The sequence below is a fragment of the Sinohyriopsis cumingii genome, chromosome 5, assembly GCF_028554795.1.
Source record: "Sinohyriopsis cumingii isolate HCF-2022 chromosome 5, ASM2855479v2, whole genome shotgun sequence".
Taxonomy (NCBI): Eukaryota; Metazoa; Mollusca; class Bivalvia; order Unionida; family Unionidae; genus Sinohyriopsis; species Sinohyriopsis cumingii.
The window spans coordinates 84,044,419-84,072,246 of record NC_142965.1 but is presented as its reverse complement, the minus strand read 5'-3'; the positions used below and the strand labels follow the sequence as shown (position 1 = coordinate 84,072,246).

General features: G+C 33.2%; 1 protein-coding gene across 1 annotated transcript; it reads right to left on the bottom strand.

Moving 5' to 3' along the window:
• Positions 1-77: 77 nt before the first annotated feature.
• Positions 78-27,828, bottom strand: LOC149799644 (queuosine 5'-phosphate N-glycosylase/hydrolase-like). Its single transcript, XM_089958985.1, has 5 exons — positions 26,489-27,828; positions 23,753-23,867; positions 16,636-16,706; positions 8,859-8,926; positions 78-4,607 (listed from the first exon to the last, which is right to left on the bottom strand). Exons 2-5 carry the CDS (start codon positions 23,767-23,769, stop codon positions 4,443-4,445), a joined length of 321 nt encoding a protein of 106 aa, XP_089815111.1. The 5' UTR covers positions 23,770-23,867; positions 26,489-27,828; the 3' UTR covers positions 78-4,442.

The following is a 27,828-nucleotide window of genomic DNA, read 5'->3' as shown; positions in this document are numbered from 1 at the left end:
TTATTGACAACACCATCCAACATCTCCTGGTACGTATATAAAATGAAGATATTTAACAAGAATAAGGTCTAAATCTGTTTTTAAAAAAATATTTTAATTTATTACTATTTCATGAAAATAAATTCATCAAGAAAGGCAGCAGAAGAAAAACATTTTCGTATGTGTGAACATTCATATCCTGTCAATGTATATTGTGCGGCTATGACATATGTTTAAATAACAAAACAGGAATTATTCGGGAGTAATACAATCACCTGATAATCAAGAATTCTACAGCATAAGATTTTTCAACAATAAAATAGAAATATGTCTAAAATAAATGGATTTCATGCATGAAACAGTGTTTTTTTTTGCGATGGAAAAAAATAACCTTAAGAAGGCAGACTTAGTCTTTGTCTTAACAAATTAGAGTACTTTTGGTAATTAACAAATTAGAGTACCTATGGCAATTAACAAATTAGAGTACCTATGGCAATTAACAACTACTCTAATTTAATTACAACTGATACAAGTGGAAGTTTCCATTACAATAATCATCAAGTACTAAGAGACATATGTTAATGAGATATCTGTTCATCATTAGACAACATGAACATTAAATTTGATTCCAGCTAATATATTAACTCTCAGACCCCTAAAAAGCAGGAGACATAAAACTCCAGCAAAGTAACCTGGAGTTCCCATGAAAGAAAACAAGCACTGACCATAAATAAACTCTATCAACTAGAAAGTAATCAGTATTACCCATGAAAGTAAAGAATGGACCATAGATAATATTCACCTCTAAGACAGTAATCTGTAGTATCCATGACAGTAAAGAGTGGACCATAGATAATCTCTACCTCCAAGACAGTAATCTGTAGTACTCATGACAGTAAAGAGTGGACCATAGATAATCTCTACCCCCAAGACAGCAATCTGTAGTATCCATCACAGTAAAGAGTGGACCATAGATAATCTCTACCTCCAAGATAGTAATCTGTAGTACTCATGACAGTAAAGAATGCACCATAGATAATCTCTACCTCCAAGATAGTAATCTGTAGTACCCATCACAGTAAAGAATGGACCATAGATAATCTCAACCTCCAAGACAGTAATCTGTAGTACCCAAGACAGTAAAGAATGGATCATACATAATCTCTACCTCCATCAGAAGAAAACAAAACATTGGTTTTAACAGCATTTTTGAACACATTATCAAATATATCACGCTGAGGAAATAGAAGTGCCTTTCCCAAGGGAACACTGAGGCACCTGACCAAGGCTGGCCTGGGTAGGTACTGAACCCACAACACTTGGACAATGAGTCAGACTCGATCAACTGAGTGACTACAGCTCCCCACACTAAAATAAAATGTTGCAAATACTCTCTATCTAGAACACCAAAAAGATGAATGACCCTACATGTATATAGTGATAATTGCTTAAAATTATTCCATTTAAATTATCAATGACCAAAATAAAATAAGATTCTGGTACAAGTCTTGAGAATCAACAAACCTTGATTTATCATGACAATTTTCTAAATGCTATAAACTTTTCATCAACAGTGGGCAAAGAACACCATTCAAATTTAAGAGCAATCTCCAGTAAATAAATTTTAACTTTAGAAAAATCTTAAAACTGAAGAAAAAAAAAAGATTCAAAATGCCGACCTATTTCATACTGCTAGTTCTTGTAGTAAAATTCTTCCAAACTATGACAGTACTATCAAAACCTGTATCAACATAAAATTTTCAGTTCTGAAACAATCAATGTTACACTTTGATTTTACATGGAACCTGTATCAAGGCAGTATTACATTTTGATTTTACAATGAACCTATATGAAGGCATGACAAATAAACATTATACTCATTACAAGAAAAATTAAAAGCTATTTATCAAAGCCAGATTCCGGAGCATTAAAAAAACTTCTATACAGGATGGTCTCAGAAAGTTTTTAGCCAATTAACAGAAGAACAAAATAAACTTCATAACACATGCAGTGGTAGCTAGCAAGGTAATTGGTAACATATATGTTTAAAGACAGTGTCAAAGGATATATATATATATATATATATATATATATATATATATATATATATATATATATAGCCAAATATGGATGACTAACAGCCAACAAAACAAAAATTGACTAGGTTTTTAAATTTAAGACATGCAACATGATCCGAGTCTAAAACCACTGACAATAATTTATGGAACACTTCATAATGCCACAAGTAACCTTATACAGTTCACAACTAAGGCAAAGGTATTAGCTGTTGCAGCTGACAGTAAAGGTAGTTGGTAACATATATGTTTAAAGACAGTATCAAAGTAAAAATATATGCATATATATATATATATATATATATATATATATATATATATATATATATAATGCCAAATATGGATGACTAACAGTCGATAAAACAAAAACTGACTAGGTTTTTAAATTTAAGACATGCAACATGATCCGAGTCTAAAATCACTGACAATAATTCATGGAACATTCTTCAGAATGCCACAAGTAACCTTATACAGTTCACAACGTTTGGCAAAGGTATTAGCTGTTGCAGCTGTCAATATGACCACATTACTTCATGGAAGTTATTTTGCAAAAATTATTTTTATGTCTGACTTGGAGTAATACCCAAATGCATTTTGATCTGAATTCTTTATGTTCTGAATCATAATGCCCATGGTCATAAATTAACACTCACTTTTACCAGTGTCATAACATCACACGACGAAAATAGTATGCCACACCATGACATAACACATAATGATGGCATATAACAATGTCTTAGAATAATCCAAATATTCAATGCTGTGTGATAAAAAGACTCATACTCATTTTCTTTAACAAGAAATATACAGACGAAGTTGAATAATACAATATACCCCAAACTGAATGCATTAACTAAATGAAACTTGTGGCAAACTCAATGCAGCATGTAGCATCTATTATTCAACTTGTTTAATATTTTCCATATCAAATTAGCATTACTGTTTTTAAATCCAATAAGCCCATCAATAATGTATTCTATATAATTTGTTTTGCACTTTCGTTTGACTTTTTTTAAATAATATTTTCGAATATATATTGGTAAATAAATTAAACATAATCTTTGATTCATTTGTAATTATGAAAATTTGCATACTTTTGAAAAGAAAAAAGTTCTTTGTATAAAAATATAGAAATAATTATGATTTGTATGGAGTGATAGCGTATAAAACTTGCACACACAAAAATTGTAATTCAAAATTAAATTGTATAGAATCAAGCCAAGAATTCACTCAGTCCCATTGCTAAACATTCTATTTTCTCACATTCCTATATGATCATGTTTTCCCATTAAGAGTATCAATGGGGAATATCTATCAATTATCATGTGATTGCCTGTTTCAGGAAAAGACCCTCTACTTCAATTACTGTGCAAACAAAATTGGCAAAAACTCCCTATTTCCAACATTTTTTGAGCATTCATTCACAGTAATTAACCTAAGCATTAACAGCATTCATTAAAGTAATTAACCTATGCATTAATTAAAACACATTTACTTCCTAACAGTGGTTGAAGTTCATGTTCCCCAAAAGAACATTTTGGATTGATTGACCCAGCCTACGGGTATAATTTCTTAAGTGTGGTTTCAAGTATTAAAAAAAACTATTGTTTTAAGTATGTTTTCAAATTCATATTCTCATTTTTTATTTGTGAAAGAAAATCAATTCTAGGTCACATTTGAAGGGAGGAATATATTGTCATATTTCATTTTATTCTAGGGATAATTTTGGACCAGATGCCTGTTATCATCGTGCAAGCCATATCCAATACAAAGTTTTGGATGCTGTTTATTTCCATTTTTCAGTGGTCTCTATCTTCTCTGTTCTGTGAATATTGATATTTGTTTTAAAAGTTATTTTAAAGTTTACACTGAGTTATTCTGTCTTTTAAGCTAAATCACAAGGAGTGGAAATTCTGAGAGGGAGTTCTGTTTGAAGATTGTATCTGTATTTACAAGTTGCCCTTCTGACTCAAAATTCTTTGGTTCAGAAATATAAAAAAAAGTAATCCTTCATTAAGCAGTACTGCTGGACAAGAAAATTCTACCCTTGGAATAAGAGTTCTGAATCAGACTCACAGAAATGCCTAGTGCCTGATGCAATCTTCTGACCCTCAGGTGGAGTTTTCCTTTCCTAGACAGATGCATATAAATGATTCTATCAGTCTATGATCTCAAAAAATTAGAAACAACCAAAAAGTGTTAATTTGGAGCCCACAGTGCTTCAATTTTTTAAGTTTTCCTGCAACATTCAATCATGAAAATAATCAATCTTATAGATATCTATGACAACCACTATAATATTTGAATTATGAAAATAATCTAACATTATATGTATCTATGAAAAACTATCCTATTATACATAGTTTTTAACAAAATTCCAACTTCCTATCAATAATAAATGCATCTGATCTTATGAAATGGGATATCATTCATTTCTTCTGCATGATCTCTTCTGTAGTCCCACAAGAAGTGGTCAATCAAAATGGAATTCATCAGTGCATCTTTTGTGGCAGGATCTGAGTCAAGGAGCATTCTTGTCTCATCCTTTATTAGCTGAAACATACAAACAGAACCTGATGATTTCATTCATAACTAATGCTTTATGATATACAAGTATAAACCAGATGTTGATTCCTAGCAACAACTGACAGGTCTATCTGACTTATAATAACTGTGCAAAAATGTAAGAAACAAGGAAATAAAATTTCAAATACCTTACATACCCCCTAATAAGTGAGATCTAACTGCATATAACTAGAGCAGTTTTCACATAATGCACTAGCAGATCTTAGTCTATACAGTTAATCGGCATATCAAAAAATGTTCTGCAGATGAATCCAGCTTATAAGCAAGCGTACATGTTATTTCACATAATTCACGAGGTTCAGCAATATGCATGCATATACATGTTACGTAAACATAAATTTAAAACAATTTTTTTTCTCAACTCCCTCTTTAGGATAATATTTGCTGACACTCTGTCTTATATAAAACAACAATATACATAATACTATATCAATGAAAGGCTAGCGTGGGTACGTGGGAAAACCTGCCAGTAGCTTCTCGTGGGTCAATGGTTCTTCCCTGGGTTTTCCAGGGTTCTTCCTCCACCAGTTATACTGGCCGCCATGTATAGCCTATCTTGTGCTGAAAAATGGCATTAAACCCCAGAACAACAACAACAAAAGGTATCAATGAAAAGAGATTAGTAGAAAGAACAGAATGTTACCAAAGTTACGAGATTGTTAGTAATTAGATTACTGCAAAGACATAAATATATAAATAGGCCTTACATAATTGCGCCTAACTTGACCCAAGTTACAAAAAGTAATGTTAGGACAGTTTTATTTGTGATGGGTGCACTGTATAGGAACCCAGTGGTACAATTTACTTTGGATGACCTAAACAAGGAACTTTGAGGATTCAAATGAGGTTATCCAACAATAATGGGACAGAGCTCAATAAACAAGTGAGTCTGAGATTGCTGTCTAGATAGAATCTGCATGGTATATAATGTAAGACAAGCTGGCCCAAAATGAGAGCAGCAAACAATGACAGAACCAATAAAGAATCTGAATGTGTTTGAATTGAATGCTGGCTTCCAACTGGCCCTCAACCGTGGACACTGAGCATTCTCTTTCCGAGTGAAGGAAGGGAAGAAAATCTTCAACCGCACTGAAAGGAAGATAGCTAGGATCAACTCATGTCCTACTGTACAAATAATAGAAGATTCTCCACTTTGCACCATAAACCTCGGAAACAGATTCCCTCCTAACATACCTACATGGAAACTTGAAAAGTACAAATATTTTCATTTATCTCTCATATGACTCAAGTCATGACTCAAATCATACCTATCCAATAGAAGCCAACGAGATGATATTGGTAACATTAAATCAGAGCTGATGTCCATCAACAAAGAGGCTCCACAAGGATCTATTTTGGGGCCTGTACTATTCATATGGTTTAAACATATCTTGCTGATATATATACAACATTCAACAACTGATCTATGTGCAGCTGATAAACCTTTTCACAAGTCTGATTTTTTTTGGTGAAGATTTATATCAGGGTGAGTACCACTGGTAACTGAATTCCATGTTTATCAATCCCCTAAAACCAAAGCAATATTGGAACAAGCTGAATTTTTTTATAAAAAGAACAGCAAAGAATTATCCTAAATCTAACATTTGATATACCATTCAAATTTCTAGTCCTGGAAATGAAAAGGCTGAAATGTGAATACATATTAGCCTACTTCGTGAATACATATTAGCCTACTTCGTGAATACATATTAGCCTACTTCGTGAATACATATCAGCCTACTCTGTGAATACATATTAGCCTACTTCGTGAATACATATCAGCCTACTCTGTGAATACATATTAGCCTACTTCGTGAATACATATTAGCCTACTTCGTGAATACATATTAATGTTCATACCTGAGAATGAATGTTATCTGCATGGTATGTTTTATCATGAAGTCAAAATAATAACACCAATGATGTCCTTACAGTTGGAAAAGTGACTCTGCAAGAGACTGGTGTAAAGACTATTATATGAGGCCTGCACTAATCCTCTACACTGAATGTCTACCAGATATTCATCTTGCCTTGAACAAGGTGGCCTCAGAAAGTGAATTAAATATTGTTGACTCAAAAGATGCCTTGAATATGGTGGATTCAGAAGTACCTTGAATGTGGTGGACTCATCAGATGAGGTTCCACAGACTTCCATCCAAAGAGAAGAAGCATATGTACCCCTCTAATGCATCAAGTATACTACTAGGAATGTGTTGTCTGAGGTGACCACAACACAATGATGCCTTATCAGGTTGACAAAGCAACTGGCATAAAAGATGATTTGATTTGTTTTGATTTCATTATGCTGATCGTATTCAAGGCACCGGGGTCAGGATGATTGTTGTTGTTGTTGTTTTAGGGTTTAACGCCATTTTTCAGCACAAGATAGGCTATACATGGCGGCGGCCAGTATAACTGGTCGAGGAAGAACCCTGGAAAACCCAGGGAAGAACCACCGACCCACGAGAAGCTACTGGCAGGCTTTCCCACGTACCCATGCTAGCCGAGCCTTGGACTCGAACCTACACAGACAGAGGTGAGATGGCAGTGATCCGGAACGGTGAACGCTTTAGACCACTCGGCCACTCGGGGCCCCATCATGGATGATATAAAAAAAACACTTTCTGTAGGTCTGCATACAACAATTACTGAAACGTATGATGCTGTCTGTAACAGACTGGAAAATGGATGATGTAAAAAACCACTTTCTGTAGGTCTGCATACAACATTTACTAAAACATGAGATGCAGTCTGTAACAGACAGGAAAATGTTCCCCAGTGATAAAGACAAGCTTTCCATGGATCTCTTCAAAAAAATTAACACATACTGATTTGGAGAGCCATTTTATCGATCTTAATTATATTCCAATGATTAAATATTTCTATTCTGAGCAAATTGCAGCATCTACTAATTGATTCTAGAAAGAAAGAAAATTGCAATTAAAAAATGGAAAGGATCAAAGTACAATGTTTTGTACTTGATTCAAACACAATTTGCTGCATATAAAGCTTTACATCAAGCAACAACCCACTGTAAGCAGTCAACTTGAAAATAACTGCAATGCCAGTAGCTGGTAAAGGAAAGTAACATTTCCAATGGTCAGAATGTTACCACATGATCAAAATGAATTGCGTTTATTTCTGTATGAACTGTAAGGAGAACTACTTTTCTAAGAATATCCACTTCTATAAATAGAGTTACGTGTACAGCATAAGAAAAACACTGCCAGTGAAGGCAGACACGAAGTAAGAATTAAAGGAAAAGAACATTCTAACAATTTTGAAATTATTTTAAAATAAATTTGGCTTCCATTGGTTGAAGGACTGGTATTAGTGATGACCTTATTACAATCAAGCGGGACAATCCAAATCGCTATAAATAGCTATGTAACAGAAAACCCCAAACATGTATTACTACGCTCAATTAAGATTTCTGTTTTTTAATGATGCAAACAAAATAACATAATGAATAACTGAAATTTCAATTGTAAGAGTTTGACGTTTTTTCTGAAGCTCTGATATAAAAACCCACTTTCTGTAGGTCTGCATACAATATTTACATATTTAATACAACATATGATGCTGTCAGTAACAGACAGGAAAATGGATGATATAAAAAACCACTTTCCATAGGTCTGCAAACAACATTTACATATTTACGCCTGAAGGGCATTATGTAAGCTGTGCGAGTCAGCAACTGACAGTTTATACCACGATAAACTCTTAAACTCTTAAATAATTTCAGTATCAAACCCTAACCATCTCCTGAGCTGACTAATCATATAAACACAAGCATCCCCTCTGAGGTATTCAAAGAATGATGTAAATAACATTTCATTCAGAAACCTTAACTTCTGCCCACTTGGGATAATGACAGAGTGGGCATAACTTTCAATGAATATGAAGATTATTGTGTTTAAAATTCATCTATCATAGGTGAAAGCCAAGGTATCCAAGTTTTTTAAAGTTTCTATTTTTAGTATCAGCATATAGGAAGTTTACATATCAAGAAGGAGACATGCTGAATTTCACAGGATACTGATATTTTCTTAATTAGCCTGCACAGAAAAACATTTTGATATTTCATATGGCACTCATTCTTTGCATATTATCACTGTTGATGAAAACTGCTGGTCAAAGTGCCTCTGGATGCCAGAACTTAAATATTGCAAATGCATCAGGCACAATTTCTTCAAACCCATTCAACTTCATTCTTACCTCTGTTGCCCAGATGGAACAGCCTCTAATTTCCAATTCATATATGTCACCAAACTTCAAAAGATTATCTGCAGAAAAAAAAACAATAATACAAACTGTTGTTAATTTTTTTCTTCAAAGAAATAAAAAACAAACAAAAAAGAGGTCCAGGTGGGCTTGATATTGCTCACCTGATTTGTAATAGTTAACAGTTAACCATTTAACTAAATAGACTCATATAGTATTTTACGAACATGAATCCATGCAAACTATCTCTCAAACTTTATATCACATTAATTTTTACCTACTGAACATATTGCTTATAATCAATATGATCCAAGATTTGTATGATATAAGCTCATTTACTCTACGTTTTATATGAATGTGATGAGAAATACAGTCTACAGATTTAGAAAATTAAGAAGCTCAGATTACATTTATTATTCAACCAGTCTACCAGATTGATAACATGAGCATACTTAACATGGTGCAGAAAATCCAGTTGGAAATCTGTCTCTAGAGTGGTAACATGCTTAGCCAATTTGATACAAGACTACCTCATTAATATCCATAGATCTTCCTTGTAATCAAACTCATCAGACATCTTGATCATATAAGACTACTTAACAAATTTTATCAAAATCTGATAATATAATATAACTGCTAAAGAGCTGATGTCAGCTAATCAAATGCAGGTCACAAATTTCACTCATAATTGTCCTCAATCAAGATCTTGGCGACAAAGACCTAGGTACAAAATCTGATTCAAATGCAATCAAAGGCCAAGCTCTATGATGTCAAACAAATATGCAAATCAGATCCAAATCACCTTATAAATATGCATAGGTATTGCTCATGATAAATATCATAGAACATCTTGATCATATCAGCCTATTAACCAAGTTTGATTAAAACTAGGTCGGAAATACAGTCTCTTAAGTGGCAAGCATGGGAAATCAGCAAGACCACCTCATTAATATGCATGAATCTTGCTTGCAATAAAACTCATTTTATATATATATATATACACACACACACACACACACACACACACACACACACCTCTCCCTCGATAACTCGTGCACAATGGGGTCCACAAACATAGACCACACTATAAGCAAGGGCGTAAGTTACTGAGGAACCTCCAAAATTTTTAAAAATCCACTTAGAATAGAGAAATCCTCGGGTGTGTGTGTGTGTTTGGTTATGAAACTGGGCTGTTTAATGACTGAATCCTCATTTTACAATCACGTCGATTATAACTGTTAATAACGTGCTTTATCAACAACCACTGTGTGTATGCAAAACGTGTATTACATAACTGCTTTTTGTTTTGTTGATTAGTCTGGTTTCCAGATTGGTATTTAATAGCATACAGCCAAGTCGGGAGTCAATGTAACAGGGAACTAAACTAACTGCTGATACACCTGCATACAAGATTCCGTTTCTTTAAAATCTAGTGACATTTATTTCGTGAGACAATCATCTTCATCAAACTAAATTTTAATATTGTTCACTTAGTACAATATTGATGTCATGATTTTATTGGAAGTAATAGTGAAACTTCTAATCATCCTTGAGGATATCTCAAAGTGCCAGTTCAGGAAGTTTCTAAACTTGTTTGCCCACAATGGTCCGTATCTGTGAAATCAAGCTCTCTATTTTGCGAAGTATTCATTTCGCTTGGTTGCCTTACTATCTTTGATCAGTCACGAATGAGTCTGTTAATTTAAGGTATTTTATGTTACATATATAATAACATTTATAACAGTGTTCGACTGATCAAATGAAGCGAGTTCACCCGACATACACCCGGGGCTGCTAGATTTTAAGTATGTAGGATTGGTATGCCTTTTGCCTTTTCTTTTATTCCACCTCCTTTTTTTTTTATTCAAAAGACATAGTTAGCATGATAATATAAAGGAGGCCAACTTTTAATTCAGTGCAACAATAGAAATACTTCCACAAATCAGTTATCAAAACACGGTCAGCACTTAATTAAATTCTTAGAGAAATGCCTGTTACAGTAGAATGACACATTTTACATTTAAATACACATTGCATTTATGATGATTAGATGTAGGAGGAATGAAAAGATGAATTAAGACACAAATTTCACTTAATAAAAATTATTTAATTGGCATTGAAATATTAATGTACTGCCAATAACTAGACAAGTGACATCACTGATCAAAATTTCCTTGAATTTCTTTAATTATGATGTACTAAGAATGTCATTTGGAAAAAATGTAACCAATTATGTGACTTCTTATTAAAAGTTGATAATTTCAATATGTTGATTAAAGTATCCAAGTCCTATCTACGGTTTTTGACCATAAAATGAGCGATATATCAACATTTCAGTTATCAATTTTAATCACAATTTTCTTCCAGTTCAAGAACTAGGGATCAATTTTTGGGGTATTTTCAGGTTTTAAATAAATGGGATCCATGCCTGTACCTGCATTATAAGCAGGTTTGCGAGTTATCAGGGCATGAGTTAACAAGGGAGTGGTGTGTGTGTGTGTGTGTGTGTACATTATATAAAACATTGTCATATGAATGCTTCTTTCTTGAAAAAAATGTTAAAAGTTTCTATCATTTGTTAATATTGATTTTAAATGTGCCAGTAGTCAATCACTAACCTTTCATTTTAGCTTAGTTTTGAAAGAAGTCACTCAGTAAAACATTGATTAGTGTTAATCTTATTATTACTGAACTATAAACATTGTCTTTTCCATTTTTCCTGAATATATTCATGGTACAATTTTTGCTCAGGGGGAAAAAAAAAGAGTCTCAGCCAAATTTAAAATAAATTAATTTCAGTAATTGCTAATCATCAATGTTAATCTCCGGACTAAAGGTTGTTACAATTATGTAGCAATGATACATACCCCCCCCCCCAAAAAAACCCCCAAAAAAGTCCATAAAAAGCTGCCAACATGAACATGTGGCTTTGTGGTGTTATCAATTGTCATGAAATCAGCTGACAACTGAATCCTATTCTGCATATCCTACAAACATGACCCCATCATTCTTTAACAATTATTCTTGTTGTAGTTGTTCAAACAAATAGGGGTAAAATTGCTAATCAGTGTGTATTTACAATGGATAATTGGCTACACAAATGAGAAGCTTAAAACCATGTGGAGGAGTAATTCCAGAGTGAAACAAATGTAATTCGTTTTGATATTTAGTTTTCACAAGTCAAGAAAACAACGTGCCAGTCTAAAAAAGCTTCTTAACCAAGTTTTTAAATCAATTCAATTACCAAATATTTTCTTCTAAGACAGATTACTGATGTCTGCTCAATCATCTGTCATAAATACCTGCTGAAACGAGTTTGTGGACTGAATTGTCAGTGGTTTTATTCATTGCCACAGGCATGTAAAACAACCCCAACTTCTGTCACCTTTACCCTTGTCATTTTCTGGCTTCAAATTATTCACAGATACACAGGAAACTCAGGAAACTGTCCTTCCAGTGTCAACACTGGTTGGAACAAAACCAATTAACCCTTTCGCTACAACTGCCGCATCTCAGCATCACCTGTAAATAGCTCCTGAACCCCACTGACACATATATGCAGTGCCAGTAAGCCTAGTTTACTACCCCAATGTCGCTTATGTGTGTACAGTTCGGTAGTACTCGAATCCCCAGTGTTGCATCTAAGCGAATGTGACTGCTATGTTAACTAAACATTGATTGGTTTAAAGTACAGACGTTTACATATTTTTGATTATATACCCAATGAGAGGACTGTTTACTCAACATTTTGATACAAGTTTGAAAGCTGAGAGGTTACATTTAGCCACACTGTAAGAGTTTTTCTGCACCTTATGAAACACGTGTAGTTGAGATAAACAAAGATGGATTCCGATTAGGATATGAGGAACTTTGAAGGGTTCAGTGCAAGCGATATTGAAGAGTTTAATGGATCATTCTTAGAAAATGGATCAGATATTGACATTAGTCCCATTTCAACACCAGATTTAGAATGTAAGTGATTTTTAATCAGATGATGAGGCAGACATAGTCCCACATCAATGATTTTTTTCTTCTCATGTTGGTTCGAGCTTGGACCACTAAGCAACTAGGAAGATTTTTTTCTCAAGTTTTTTTCTGAATGTCTGGTGGAAAAGCTTGTGAAAGAAACACACGATTATGCCAAGAAAAAAGGGGACCAAAAGCAAGACCTGAAATGGTATGAAATCAGCATCACGGAGATGTGGGCATATCTTGGAATATACACTGTAATTTATGTGTGGATAATGACTGTTTTGAGAGGTACAATTCAGCCTAGCAACCAGCCTCAGTAACTGATATGATAGCACTCAGCAGTAGTGAAACTGCATAAAAGCTGTAGTAGTTAAAGGGTTAAGTTATACTGATAGAGAGATTGGCTAATATATTCAAACATTCTACTCCCTGCTGCTCTGCAGTGAAGCGGTCTTAGTCATCAAACAAATATGTCAATGAATACTGGATTTGTTTTAAAAAAATTTCTTCTGTCCTTCAGAGAAAGACTTAAGATCTTTTTAAGGAACTATCTGAATCCACATAACTATTACTCCCAAACCGACAATTTACTTTTACACACACACCTGAGCATGAGCGTTATTAGGTCTATACCTTTGACATTTTTCAGCTAAAGTTCAGGTACTATTTAAGCCTAAATATAGATCCATTTTTTAAATCTCTATCTGAATTAAGCAATTTAATGTCAGTCAGACACCTCCATCAAATATGAATAATGCGAAGAAGAAAAAAAAAACCAAAAACACCCATTTCATACATTTTCATACATATAATAGCAAGAAATTAAATGGATTTGAATGGACATAGCAAGTGTTTCTATTATAGAAATTATGCTTCTTTAAGCACATTTTGTATGGAATTACTATTACAGAAAAAAATTGATTTGACTGGTGGGTATATGTACACATTGTTTACATTTATGTTGCAGATTTTATACGAATAAAAATAAATATTAAACATGTTACGATGGTTTTAATTACTTGCTTAATACGGAACAAGTTGATATTTAATATGCACCGATTTAAAATGGTAACTGCCAATGAAACACATATTTTTGCACCAACTGTTATTACCCCTTCTCCCCAGCCATTTACTCAGAGCATGCATCATTTTCTTCAGCTAACTTGGTTGGTTATAGCATGGTTCAATATTTAACACAGTCTCGCTTTATGGAATTGAACCATCATGTTATAGTGGGGTCACACTATATAAATATGTACGTATGTGCATACATAAGTATGTACATACATACATACATATGTATGTATGTATGTATGTATGTATGTATGTATGTATGCATGCATGCATGCATGTATGTATGTATGTATGCATGTATGTTGTCATGGAATTGTATAAATCCCTTAGTTATTTATTAAATACATGTATTTAGGTTTCGTTTTTTGTGTACAATGATGCTCAAGGGTGATTTATGTATATTGTACAATATTTTGAAACAGTGAGTTTGGTTCATCCTATGCTGCACGTACAAAGTGCTTTCAATGGGAAAAACCGATATTCATCAAGCACACAGATGTAGGGCAACATTATCTATTTATAAATACCTCACTGTAGGACGAAAACATTACACTACGGAAATGTCTTGTCAGCGAGCTACTTATGCACCTGCAGATCTCCAGGTGTAGAGGTGAGTTGTTTATTAAATTGTTATGCATATTATAGGTTATAACTATTGTATTACCACATTTATTTTTTGTATATTTTCTATGTAGCTCCGGCTTGCATAGTATAATGCAAATATTTTCTATTCTTGCATGTGAGTTGACAGGAGATTTATAATAGTAATAAAGTTGCATTTTATTAAGAAATGTTTAGTACCATAGGATTCTTACTGGACACAGGTGCTGTCTGCCTGATTGACCAAGTGACTGAATGGTAGTCAATGATTGCATGTAAAGCTGACTGCTTGTCTGACCAGTGTGACTGGCAGCCAAGTATTCTAGTGACAATGTTTTGTGTAACTCCATACATGTATTTTTTTTAGCCGTGGGCTAATTTTGGGGTTTGTTATACCCAGTGTTTTTGGACTGTAAAGATATATTGCATGATATCTGTCACATTTTTATATCATTTTACTATTTGAGTAAAGTACATCATTTTTTACAATTTGAGTGAATACGTCATTTTTACCATATGAGTAAAGTACATCATTTTTACTATTTGAGTAAAACACATCATTCTTTTCATCGTGTGAAATTACTGTGAATCATTAACATTTGTCCTTGTACTATGTAAGGTTATTTACTTGTATTCACATTTATGTTACATTATAACGTTCGTGCAGATTGTATTAACTTGTCCAATAACTGGATCTTATACACACACATATTTATCATAATTCTTTTTTTATTTGAGTCATTCATCAATAAACATTGTATTTTCGTCGCAATCAGAAGTGTTCTGTTATAAATCCAAACCAAACCTAGTTATCTTGTTACATATGCATATGTTTGTGTGTGTGTGTGTGTGTGTGTATGTATGTATGTATATGATAGACACATGAACCTGCTCATCATTTTGCACAACTTTATATTCTGATGTTTCTTGTTGTAAATTGCCCCTAATGATTCTAACATGGGAGTCCAGAATTTGTAATAGATTATGTGTTAAGGTGTTTTGTACAAGTAAGCTGGGTTTTTTTATCCGATGAAGAGCTTGTTTTGCCTGAATGTTCGGAAACCATTTTAAATTTGCGCCGTTATCAATTTGTGTGTGTATATATATATATATATATATATATATATATATATATATATATATATATGGAAGAAATTCAACAAATGTATGATTAATTGTATTAAACTGTTTTGGATTTAAAAACGATTTGGTTGTATGAATTGTTCAACCAGATTGATTTTCTAAAATTCCTGCCTTGACTGCAAAAATAAAATCACAAGCTATTTTCCCCATCTATTGTAGAGTCTCTGTAAATCAGTGTTAATATGCTATAAAGATTTTACAACACAATGATAATCCATCATGTCTTAATTCATATGTAAGCAGTACTAATTCACATTGATAATCCATCACGTCTTAATTCATATCTAAGCAGTACTAATTCACACTGATAATCCATCATGTCTTAATTCATATGTAAGCAGTACTAATTCACATTGATAATCCATCATGTCTTAATTCATATCTAAGCAGTACTAATTCACACTGATAATCCATCATGTCTTAATTCATATGTAAGCAGTACTAATTCACAATGATAATCCATCACGTCTTAATTCATATCTAAGCAGTACTAATTCATATTGATAATCCATCATGTCTTAATTCATATCTAAGCAGTACTAATTCACACTGATAATCCATCATGTCTTAATTCATATGTAAGCAGTACTAATTCACATTGATAATCCATCATGTCTTAATTCATATCTAAGCAGTACTAATTCACACTGATAATCCATCATGTCTTAATTCATATGTAAGCAGTACTAATTCACAATGATAATCCATCACGTCTTAATTCATATGTAAGCAGTACTAATTCACAATGATAATCCATCACGTCTTAATTCATATCTAAGCAGTACTAATTCACACTGATAATCCATCACGTCTTAATTCATATCTAAGCAGTACTAATTCACAATGATAATCCATCATGTCTTAATTCATATGTAAGCAGTACTAATTTCAAAGACATGGATGAGAGTAACATAGTGAGGCATACAAAATTATAAACCAGTCACAAATCAATTATTCATTATTTGTTAAAAATGAATTATACCTTTCTTCAAAAACTTCATTAACTCATTGGAATATTCCAGAACCTTGAAGTGCACAAGAGCTTGTGGAATCCTGAAAATTGATTTTTAAAAAAAATTGAAGTGCATGAATTTTAATTTTTGGGGTTAAATGGTAAAATTTACCTAAGTACTAGAAACTTTAATTTGTATTTTCTATGTTAGATCTGAAATATTTTCAACACAAGCAAAAAACTTCTATCAAGAAATGTATATGAAGAGGCAGATTAAATCATTTGAAAGAATTACATGAAATCTGTTTCAGGCCAATACACTTTCAATAACTATTGAAACAATTGTAATTAATATTGACTAGAAAGTTAAATTTATCAAAAGAGATAACGTAAGCAAATAAGTTCTGATATTAATTAACACTAACTACCATTCCTTTAAACCACTTTTAAACTGAATTATCTTCATTATAAAGACTTTCAAACAGCATATACCATTTTACTAAAATAAAAATCCTTTCAATTTTCCATGCCATCACAGTTCTATGAATCTCAGCCATTACTATATATACTTACTTATCAGTGGAGTTCAACTGCAAACTATACTGGCCCAGATCTGTTATTGCGGAAAATCTGGATCTATGCAGTTTGTTAGGAGTAATCAGTTGAACAACAACAAATACCCTGGTATGCAGGTGCATTATGCTATGTAGGAGTAATCAGTTGAACAACAACATATATCCTGGTATGCAGGTGCATTATGCTATGTAGGAGTAATCAGTTGAACAACAACATATATCCTGGTATGCAGGTGCATTATGCTATGGCAGATCAGGAGCTTTGTTGTTTGCAGTTTGGCTCAACTTATAAATGAGTATATACAGTACACCTCGTGATTCTGGTTATCAATGTAACATCTCACATATAGTGAAAGAAATATTTTTACTCTCTTTTAAGTAAACCTTTGATGATATGATTGCTAGAGATGATATAACACATTTAATGACCAGTTTATGAATTGGAAATGATCCAAAATATTTCCTGGCAGTAAATATGTACAAAACAACATAGGATCACTTGGACACTATACTGGTCTGCAAGAAATAAGTGTGGTAAGTATTTTATTCAAATTTAAGAAATTCTAGACATTTGATAAGTTTTGAAATGAACTTTTATGAATAAAAGATTTTAATAAAGCAACAAAATGCCAATTTAGGAATGAATAACTGCATCTATGTTTTGAATGATTAATGAATGAATGACACTTTAATAATGCTGGATCTATAAGAACATGGAAAACAAGGAATGGTTAGTGATTTTCTCATAAATATACACCTGCCTCCCACTGCTAACCCATGAATGAGATAAACTTAGAATTATTAAAAAAACACAGCAAAGATACATAACTCTTCTGAAATTACTGGAAGTAAAATGACAGGTCAACATTAAGATATGATGATGATGATGTACTAAGTTTCACAACAATCCATCAAAAAATGCAGGAGTGGCTGCATTCTTAAAATTCTGTCCTACAATCCATCCAGCTTAAGTCAAGAAGGACAATAACTCTTGCAATAATCATGGGAGCACAAAGATTTGTCAACACATACATTTTTTACTGACTGTAATAATATATACCAATATATACCAAGTTCACAGCAGCCCATAAAAATAAAAAAAGATGCTAACATGTTGCATTCACAAGATTTTGTTTGGTACTACTATCAGCTGCAAGACAAAGGGTTATAACTCTAGCTAAAGTTGCAACAACAAACTGGAATTTGAGACTAGCTGTATTCAAAATATTATGTTCTGCAATGTATTTATCTGCAATTCAAAAAGGGCAATAACTCTTCTATAAATTGCTGGAATGCAGTGATTTGTCAATGTGTCAATGTGTGCATGGAGATCTAATGAAATCTCTGAGACCAAACGCATTTATAAAATTATGCTGTGCACTGCATTTATCCACAAATCAAAAAATGGCAATAACTTATATAAAAATTGTATAAACAGCAATTTGTCAATATGCGTATCTTCAGGTGATTATCATAATATTTTGCAACATTCATGAAAATCCATCAAAAACTGCAGAACTAGTTTCACTAACAACACAGTCTTACACCACATTATGCCAGAAGTACAAAACAAAAGGGGGGGGGCAGACCATAAAAAAATGGGGGAATAGTCAGTATTGCTTTAAGTTTTGCTAAAGGATTTCTCTATGACTATAATTCTCCTACCATTTAAGTAATTACTACTGCAGTTACCTTATTTGAAGTAAGGCATCATTACATATGTCATTTTAATTCCATCTCTTCCCCCTCCATCTTCCAATGAGTTGTGGCTAAGTTGCCATTGCTACTAAAGTCCTACCAAGTAAATTGTTGTTGCTTCAATTTTTACTAAACTCAGCTCAACAAGACCATGACAATACATTTTCAAATAAATTTAAATTTAAATTTATTTGTGAATAAAGTTTTAAATATGTTTCCATTAAACACATATTGTGTACATATCTGAGGAATACCTTGATTGGTGCCAAATTCAGTACCTTAACTTTTTTAAATTAAAATGTACGATACTTATAGATTTAATCAAACTTAGCTTATGTATATATTTTGCATTGTGTGTTTTAGTGGCATTTTGAGTGTCTGAGACATTTCACTGATCTTCTGTGTCTATGATACCAGGTTCAAGTTCAAAGGCCATAACAACAAATTCTGTACTGTACTTGAAAATATCTTTTAAACACCTGTCAATTCAAATGTATAAAAATAATGTTTTTTTCAGCAGATTTGATATGTTAGAGATTCTCAAGATATCTGATATTGTTGCAATCCCCAGCAGTTAAAATGAATTAAGAAAATGGAAGAAATGGACTCCTGATAATTATTTGCAGCTTTTTGATCTAACACACTGATCATAGAACATAATAAAAGGCCAATTATTTACAGTTCTAACCACAAAAGATGAACCCGAGGGATATACATACATGTGAGGAAGTTTCTTGTGAACATTATTGTAGCTATAACCAGTAAAGTTAAATAATAAACTAAGAATTTAAGAAATAATCTAACAAACAAGGCCAGTTTTTCCTTCCAAAAAGTGGAATCTGAACACATGAAAAGGAATTCTTCAAAATTGTATCCAACAATTTACACTAAGCAATAAATCTTAGTGATTTAAATGGTCTTGGTTTAATTGTGCTTGCTACAGTTTTCTTTAACACCTTGTGATGTGCTGAGTCCATTGTGAAGACTGCAAAGGCATAGGATTTGTCCATTGGTAATATAATGTGTATTCCTTTTATAATGTTTGTAGCACAAATAATGCAATTATAATCCTCATCAGCCACTTTCAAGTCAATGTTTTTTTAAAAACTTTCTCTGATGAATCATGCAGCTAAGCTAAAGTGGTTTCTGATGCTTAATATTTCCATTTCTTTTATGAAACATGATTATGAAAAACAATCACAAGCAAATATTACATGATCAGTTTGCAGCTCACCAACTTAAAATTATATCTGATCCGAAAAAATGGTGATTATAATGGCACAATCAGAGGTTTAAAAAAAATGAAAGATTCCACCAAAATCAGAAGGGTGGCATATCTAGGGGTAGTGATAAACATGATTTCAAAAATGGTGACTGTGATTTGGATTTTTAAAAAAAAACATAACTTGAACAATTTTTCAGTCATATTAATACGATGTCTGCAGTGTGGCAGTTTATAGTGATGTCCAGCACTGGGGCATCATGCCGCAGACACATAGCATGATGTCCCACCCAGTCACATTATCCTGACACCAGGCCAACCAGTCCTAACACTAACCTCTTAATGCTGAGCACCAAGTGAGGTAGCTGTTAGTACCATTTTTGTAAGTCTTTGGTATGACTCGGCTGGGGATCGAACCCATGACCTCCTACATCCGAGGCATACGCTCTAACCACTAAGCCACTGGAGCAGTCTAATGATGGTGATTATGATGCCATGATGGATATCAGATGAGCCCCAATTTCATTCAGAAGCAGCTATGCATTGGTACAGTGTTTTCATGAAATCTGCATTTTGATGCAACCAATCATTCCAGAAAAGAAGTTATTTTCAACATTGCCATTAAGCAGCCATTTTGAAAGTTGGATCAGAATGATTTCAATATAGGAACCAAAATACATTCCAAGAAACATGTAAGTATGACCATCTGCTCGGGAGAAGTAGTTGCAAAGATAATTATGATAACGGCTGCCGTTTGTTCAAGTTTTAGAGGTCATAGCAGTATTATTTTCATTCAAGATCAACTACATCCAGTTATAAATGTTTGAGTGAAATTTCCATGTTTATAGAACCATTCCTTCAAGATGAATAAGATTTTCAAATTCAGTGCTACATCCTACATGATGGAGATCTGATTTTGATTTTGAACCAGCAACATATTATAAGAGTGAAAACTCTACATCACTCCATCCATCCATTCAGGAAAAATAGTAATAGCTAGATTTTTGGATATGGTAACAATAGCAGCCATATTGGAGGACTGATCAGTACCATCTTCATGTGGGGCCAACTATATATCTTAACATGTCTTTTACCCTATGCTGATACAACTATTCATTTCAGAGAAGTAGAAAAAACAAAAATGTTATAATGGCTGCCATGAAGGCCATTTTGGAAACCTGTTGAGTACCGGTTTCATGAAGGACCAACAAAATATTTTAAGAAGTATTTAGGTCAAACTTCATATTGATATGACTATCTGTTCTAATGTAGTGATAACAAATTTTCAAGCTGTCATGTATATACATTGATGTCACCCCTCCATTATTTTCATTCAAACCATATAGACCCTGGAATGAATATAAGCATAAAGTATTGTTGAAAGTCTGCCATACATTCAGCAGCTCTAGTGATAACAAACTTATGCTAAATTATGAATGGACAGATGACCAATAGTCAGCCATTGCTTAATCTCTTCTGGTCTTATGTTTTATTATATTATTAGATCAAAATAATTTTGCACTTATTTAAATCCTGCTTGTGAACAAATAAAAAACCATAAAAAAATAGCCTGCATTTGGAATTTGTACCATCTTTTTGTTCTAAAAAACTAACTATCCTGCACCACCTATAAAAAGAATATGAAGTCCCTTATTCTGTCTTGCTGTAGATGAAAATTTAAGAAAATTCCATAACTAAACTTTTTAACTTTAAAAATGTGGTACATATTTTTTCTTTCAAAACTTGTGTCTATTATTCAGAGGGCAAAGTTTTGTATTCAGACCCTATGGTAATCATATTTGGTATTCAAACCCTATGGTAATCATATCTGGTATTCAAACCCTATGGTAATCATATCTGGTATTCAAACCCTATGGAAATCATATTGGTATTCAAACCCTATGGTAATCATATTTGGTATTCAAATCCTATGGTATTCAAATCTGGTATTCAAACCTTATGGTAATTTATTTGGTATTCAAACCCTATGGTAATCATATCTGGTATTCAAACCCTATGGTAATCATATCTGGTATTCAAACCCTATGGTAATCATATCTGGTATTCAAACCCTATGGTAATCATATTTGGTATTCAAACCCTATGGTAATCATATCTGGTATTCAAACCCTATGGTAATCATATCTGGTATTCAAACCCAATGGTAATCATATCTGGTATTCAAACCCTATGGTAATCGTATCTGGTATTTAAACCCTATGGTAATCATATTTGGTAACTGCATCATCTTGCACACTTTAAATGCTCAACTAAAACCAATTAATGCCAACAAATACATTCCTAGATTCTGATTTGAATAAAATATAATCCCATTCATCAAATGCATATTTTTTCTTAATTAAAAAATTGCAGAATGTGCAACTGTGCAGTGAAACCTAATAAATGATGCCAACCTCAAAACTACAACATGAAATGTAGAGCATAATGAAAATGTGTTTATATAAATGAATAAACACACCGAAAAAAAATGAATAAACTTTTATGACAAAAAAAAAAACCTACCCTCCCCAAACTAAAGGAACACTGCATGTGGCAAGTCCAAGAATTTAGGACACCCTCTGTGGCCATCTCTGACAACCACATATTGTAAATAACACAAGATAACTGCATTAAATTTTACAGAGTTCTAAATAAGCAGCATATTTATCTAATTTATGCATATATAATAACAATAAACACAAGAATTGTATCAAATGTTTTAAATTTTAAGCATTTGGTGACCAAAACGTTTGACATATTTTAAGCCCTTAGGTCAATGCTGTTTTCATATTAGTTCTGCCTTAAGCACAGTAAATGTTTGATAATGGTATATTCTAAGAAACTGTGAGAAGTTCCACATGTTCTTTGAATGCCTATTTGATAGTACTTAAGAATGGTGAGAACATTATTAAAAAATAAATACAATTATTCAAGTGTACACAGAGCTGGTCGTTACCAGCAAGATGATTAATAATTTTTTAAAGACATGATAAATGTCTTGATAAGAGTTTTGTCTGTATTCAGTTGTAAATTTGTGTTCCATGCTGTTCATAAAATATCCTAAGATTTTCAGAAGCACCATTAGTTCCAAAACAGAATACCCAGTTAATTAAACACAAAACAGAACACACAATTCAATTCAGAATATCCAATTCATTACAATCCAATCAAGATCTCTGTATAAATAGACTGCTTCTCTGATCTCTTTCACTGTGACCAAATTAGGGTATTCAAGAAATAAATGTATAGAATTGAGAGGTACTTGAATTCTGAAAAACTGATTAGTGGAAAGTGACAAGGAACTACAATAATCCTAAGCCCAATCTCAGTTACAGTTAAGACAAGAATGTGAGCACACATTTGTCATTAATTGGGCTTTTTCATCACTTTTGTAACACCAAAATTCTTTTGAATTATTATTTAGGCCTCTGAACAATCATTACAAATGACAGATTAGACAAGAGAATACTTTCTCCAAAATTTCCTTTACAATTTAAATGCATGAACAAGCCCTGTGCATCTATGTCAGAGAAATTCTTAAGCAACCTTAACTGATAAAAGAGACCACCCATATGTCTGATGGTTCATTGACAAGCTGTTTTTCCAGAACTAGATAAATGGATGGTAAAATACTAGCACAGAAATGATTCACCTGTAGTCAGCAAACATGGTTATTGTGTGAATATCATGGAATTCTCCATAACCTTGACCTTCAAAACAAGCCCATATGTCAGCCACAAGGATCTGTGCCCTCTTGTAGAAAGCAACTGAAATGTTTGCAAATCAGTAATTAGAAATCAATATTAAATCAATTAATAGTATAAAAAGAGTGTCTTTAAGTACATGTATTTCTAATCTAATGATCAGGAATCCATATATCTATTGGTCTAATGTTCTATTATCTTTAGAAAAAAGGTCTACAACAACTGTCAACATGACCACTTTTGCAGAATAAAATACCATATGTACTTGCTTATAAGTCAAGATTGTCAGCAAACACAGACCCTGATCTTCTATTGCATAATATGCTGGCAGATCAGGGTCTATATTTTTGGTTCAAAATGATTACTCAGAACAAACTGCATAGACCCATTTCTAATGGCATACTATGTTATGGCAGGTTTTGGTCTGTGCAATTTGCAGTTTAACTGGACAAACAAGTACAGCTGCCAACCCTCCAGGCTCGCAATTAGTGACAACAGGGATACAAATTAGCAAATTTCGACACGAATTCGTGAAGCGATCTTCGAGTCCAGATACATTTGATGGAACAAATGTTTATCATGGTCTCCAGCTGATAAAGGTAGATTGTGTTCAACAAGAAAACTCACAAACAATGCATCAGCAAAGGTAGCTTGCAGATCTTCCATCGAGAGATGAAATCTGCTTCAAGTTCTCAATTTTCCCATCCTCTATGTGCTTTTTTGCTACCAATGTGCTTCCTCACATCATCTCTGCCACCATGCCCAATGCTAAAATTTGTGGCACAATGCATCCATAAAGCATGATGTATATTGATGCTTGATAGCTGAATGCAGGACCAATTTTGGTATATTCCAAACTAATCTTCACTTTTTGTGCAATACATTTCGTTTTCCTTGTTGATGACATTTTCAAGATGCGGTGTTTGCGGCGCATGCATGGAGCAAACTTCCGGTTAGGTCTCAGTTTCTCTCAAAAGCATATGTAAAACTACTCTAATAAATATAGATTAACAAAAGCTAAAATGCTTGCTACTGGGCCAACAGTACCCATCAGCTATATAGTTCCACTTATATCACGAACAGCAGTACCGGACCGTTTTGGCAATTGCCGATATCACGATTAGCGCTTAACAGAAAATCGATTATTTTGTCAAAGATTTAAAATAATTAAAAATTGGGGAATTCTTGATTTTTGGCATGCAGCGTGAATCCATGAATCGCTGAAAAAGTATTGAAATTCATGCCAAAATCATGAGGGTCGGCAGCTATGAGTAAGTATGTATAGTAATTAACATTTGAAACTTACAGTACAACTGTGTTTGGGACAATGTCTATCATCACTTTGATCATTGCTATTAAAAGTTTTTGGCCACCATTTAAAGTTGATCTTTCTCAAGAAGATTATATCATTTGATAGCTGAATCATCTTTCATGTCACAAGAGTTTTTGTGAAAAAGAATGAAAAATATAACACTGCTTCTCAGGCACAATGTCTTTTTTTCATGCTGCATTCATATCAACTCAGTTGCCAGTCAACAGACAACACGGTACTGAAGTAAAAGCCCAAACAAGACTTTAAACTCGATTATACCCTGGAAAATGGTCATTGTCAGACAGTGAGTAGTTTACTTTCAAAGATGCACAATGACCACAAGTTTGGTAATTAAGATAATAAACATGTCTTGGTGGTATTTACTTTAAACAATTATTGCTGATAGAGAAAACAAATACTTTAAACAAATGTTGAGTAAACATTTAAAGAGCAAATCACAGTGGAAAACAATTTCATGAATGTTTGGAGAATTTCCAAAAGTAATCACCAATGTGTGACCCTGAACAATACTGACATATACAAGTAACTAATGTTACAGTACCAGAAAAGGACCAAACTATAGAATTATCCACTCTGGTTCTGGCTACTAATTAACCTTAGTCAACACTGCTATTTTCCAATGTACCTGCAGATCTGGTTCTATGTAGTTTGATAGGAGTAATTGGTAGAACAAACAAACATGGAGCCTGATCTGCCAGTGCATTATGCATTGGCAGATCAAGGTCTAAGTTGTCTGCAGTTGGATCCAACTTGTAAGTCTATTTTTGCATGTTCTTTTAGTCTCTTACAGCATTCATCCAATCTCAAAACACACTATAAAAGAAGACATCAAGTGTTGTCCAGCAATCAAGGTACAACAAAATGCCACAAAATCAGACAACATCAATTGTTCTCCAAAATTAGGGGACAATAACACACTACACAAGCAAACAAGATAAATGGTGTCCAAAAATCAGGGGACAAAAACACTCTGCAAGCAGATGACATTAAATGTTGTCCAACAACCACTGGACAAAAACACAACCCCCTAAATGTTTAATCACACATAAGTTGTTTTCACTGAAATGAATCACCATCTTATGATTTTGATCAAATTTGCCTATATTGCAAACAAAATATACCAGCATTTCGATTTGATAGCAATAGTTCAGAAGGCATTGTAATAAGAGTTAGGACTTTAGTTTCTGAATTAAGTACACAGTCTGCTAATCAAATCTGGAATATGAAGCATAAAGTGTTGTATATTGGTTTTAAGTCTGTCTTATCTTTCAGGCAAATATTTACAAATTGCAAAGTCTAACTGATTCAAACAATTAAACCAATTCATTTTTTCTCCAAGGACAAGACTTACCTTTCCTGCCATTGTACTCTGCCACATCTTGATACGATGGAAAATCAGTGACAACTAATTTTAATAGATTCTGTGCACTCCTATCACACTTCCCAATGCAGTTGGCAAAACTACCATCATATTTCTAGAAAAATAAAACAGAAAAGGCTGTGTAAAAATGTAACTTAAGTCTAGATTTAAAATAAACATAAACCTCATTTGGTGCTTACAATTATGTCATGAAAGTAAAGATTCATGTATAATATACACTTTAGACATTTCTGGAAAGATGTGGTGGCTGAGTTGAAACTTCCTTCAACTTGTCTAATAAACTCCAAAATTATAATGACTTACTAGAGACACAATAGACATAGTGAATTTGAAATAGAAAAAAAAAATAAAAGGTGAAGAAATTGATTCATCATGGGAAAATGAGGATATATGATTCATTCAAACAGCCCTTCAGCAGCACACTTGCACTACGCATCTTGTGTACCTAAAGTCATCACCAGTACAGCAGTCAAGTTGCTATCTATTCACTATGTCTAGGTGTCAGAACTTTTATGTTGTTGTTGTTGTAGGGTTTAACGCCATTTTTCAGCACACGATAGGCTATACATGGCGGCCAGTATTAATGGTGGAGGAAGAAACCGGGAAATCCCCGGAAAGAACCACCGACCCTCGAGAAGCTACTGGCAAGGTTTCTCACATATCCACATTGGCCGAATCCGAGACTCGAACCCAAGAACTGGGGGTAAGATTGAGTGAAAAACAAATAAAACATTTGGTGGTCACTGGTGCATAAATGGTAGTAAAGGGAAACAACGAATAAAGTTTGAATCCCTTGATATTTATGATATAAAATCCTGCGAATTTATTTAAAGTTTAAATTTTTTTGGTTTTGAGAAAAAGACATTTTCATTGGTAGTTAATTCATGAACTGCAATAAGGGGTCATATTGCTTCTATTGATAACAGGTCCTATTTTTTTACGGAAAGAGGTCATACTGTTGCTAGAGAATGAGGCCTATTGTTTCTATAAAAAAATAATTATTGGTCATGAATTTAAATTTGTTGTTGGTAGTGATCATAAAATCCACCAAAACTGGTACCCATTCGCAACTGGTACCCTACAAAAATTTTGTTTTTAAATTCACAGTATGTTACCAATAGTAAGAGTCAATATATCTACAGGCATGTCATTTCAAGATTATACAATCTCACAACCTGCACTAGTATTTAAAACATGATGCAGAAAAATCAGCAGAAAGCATGAAAACCATGTGGGGTTAATTCAAGCCCTACCTTTATTTCTTCTATACATCTGTTCTATATTCCAAACGTTCCCCCTTATTCTAAAAG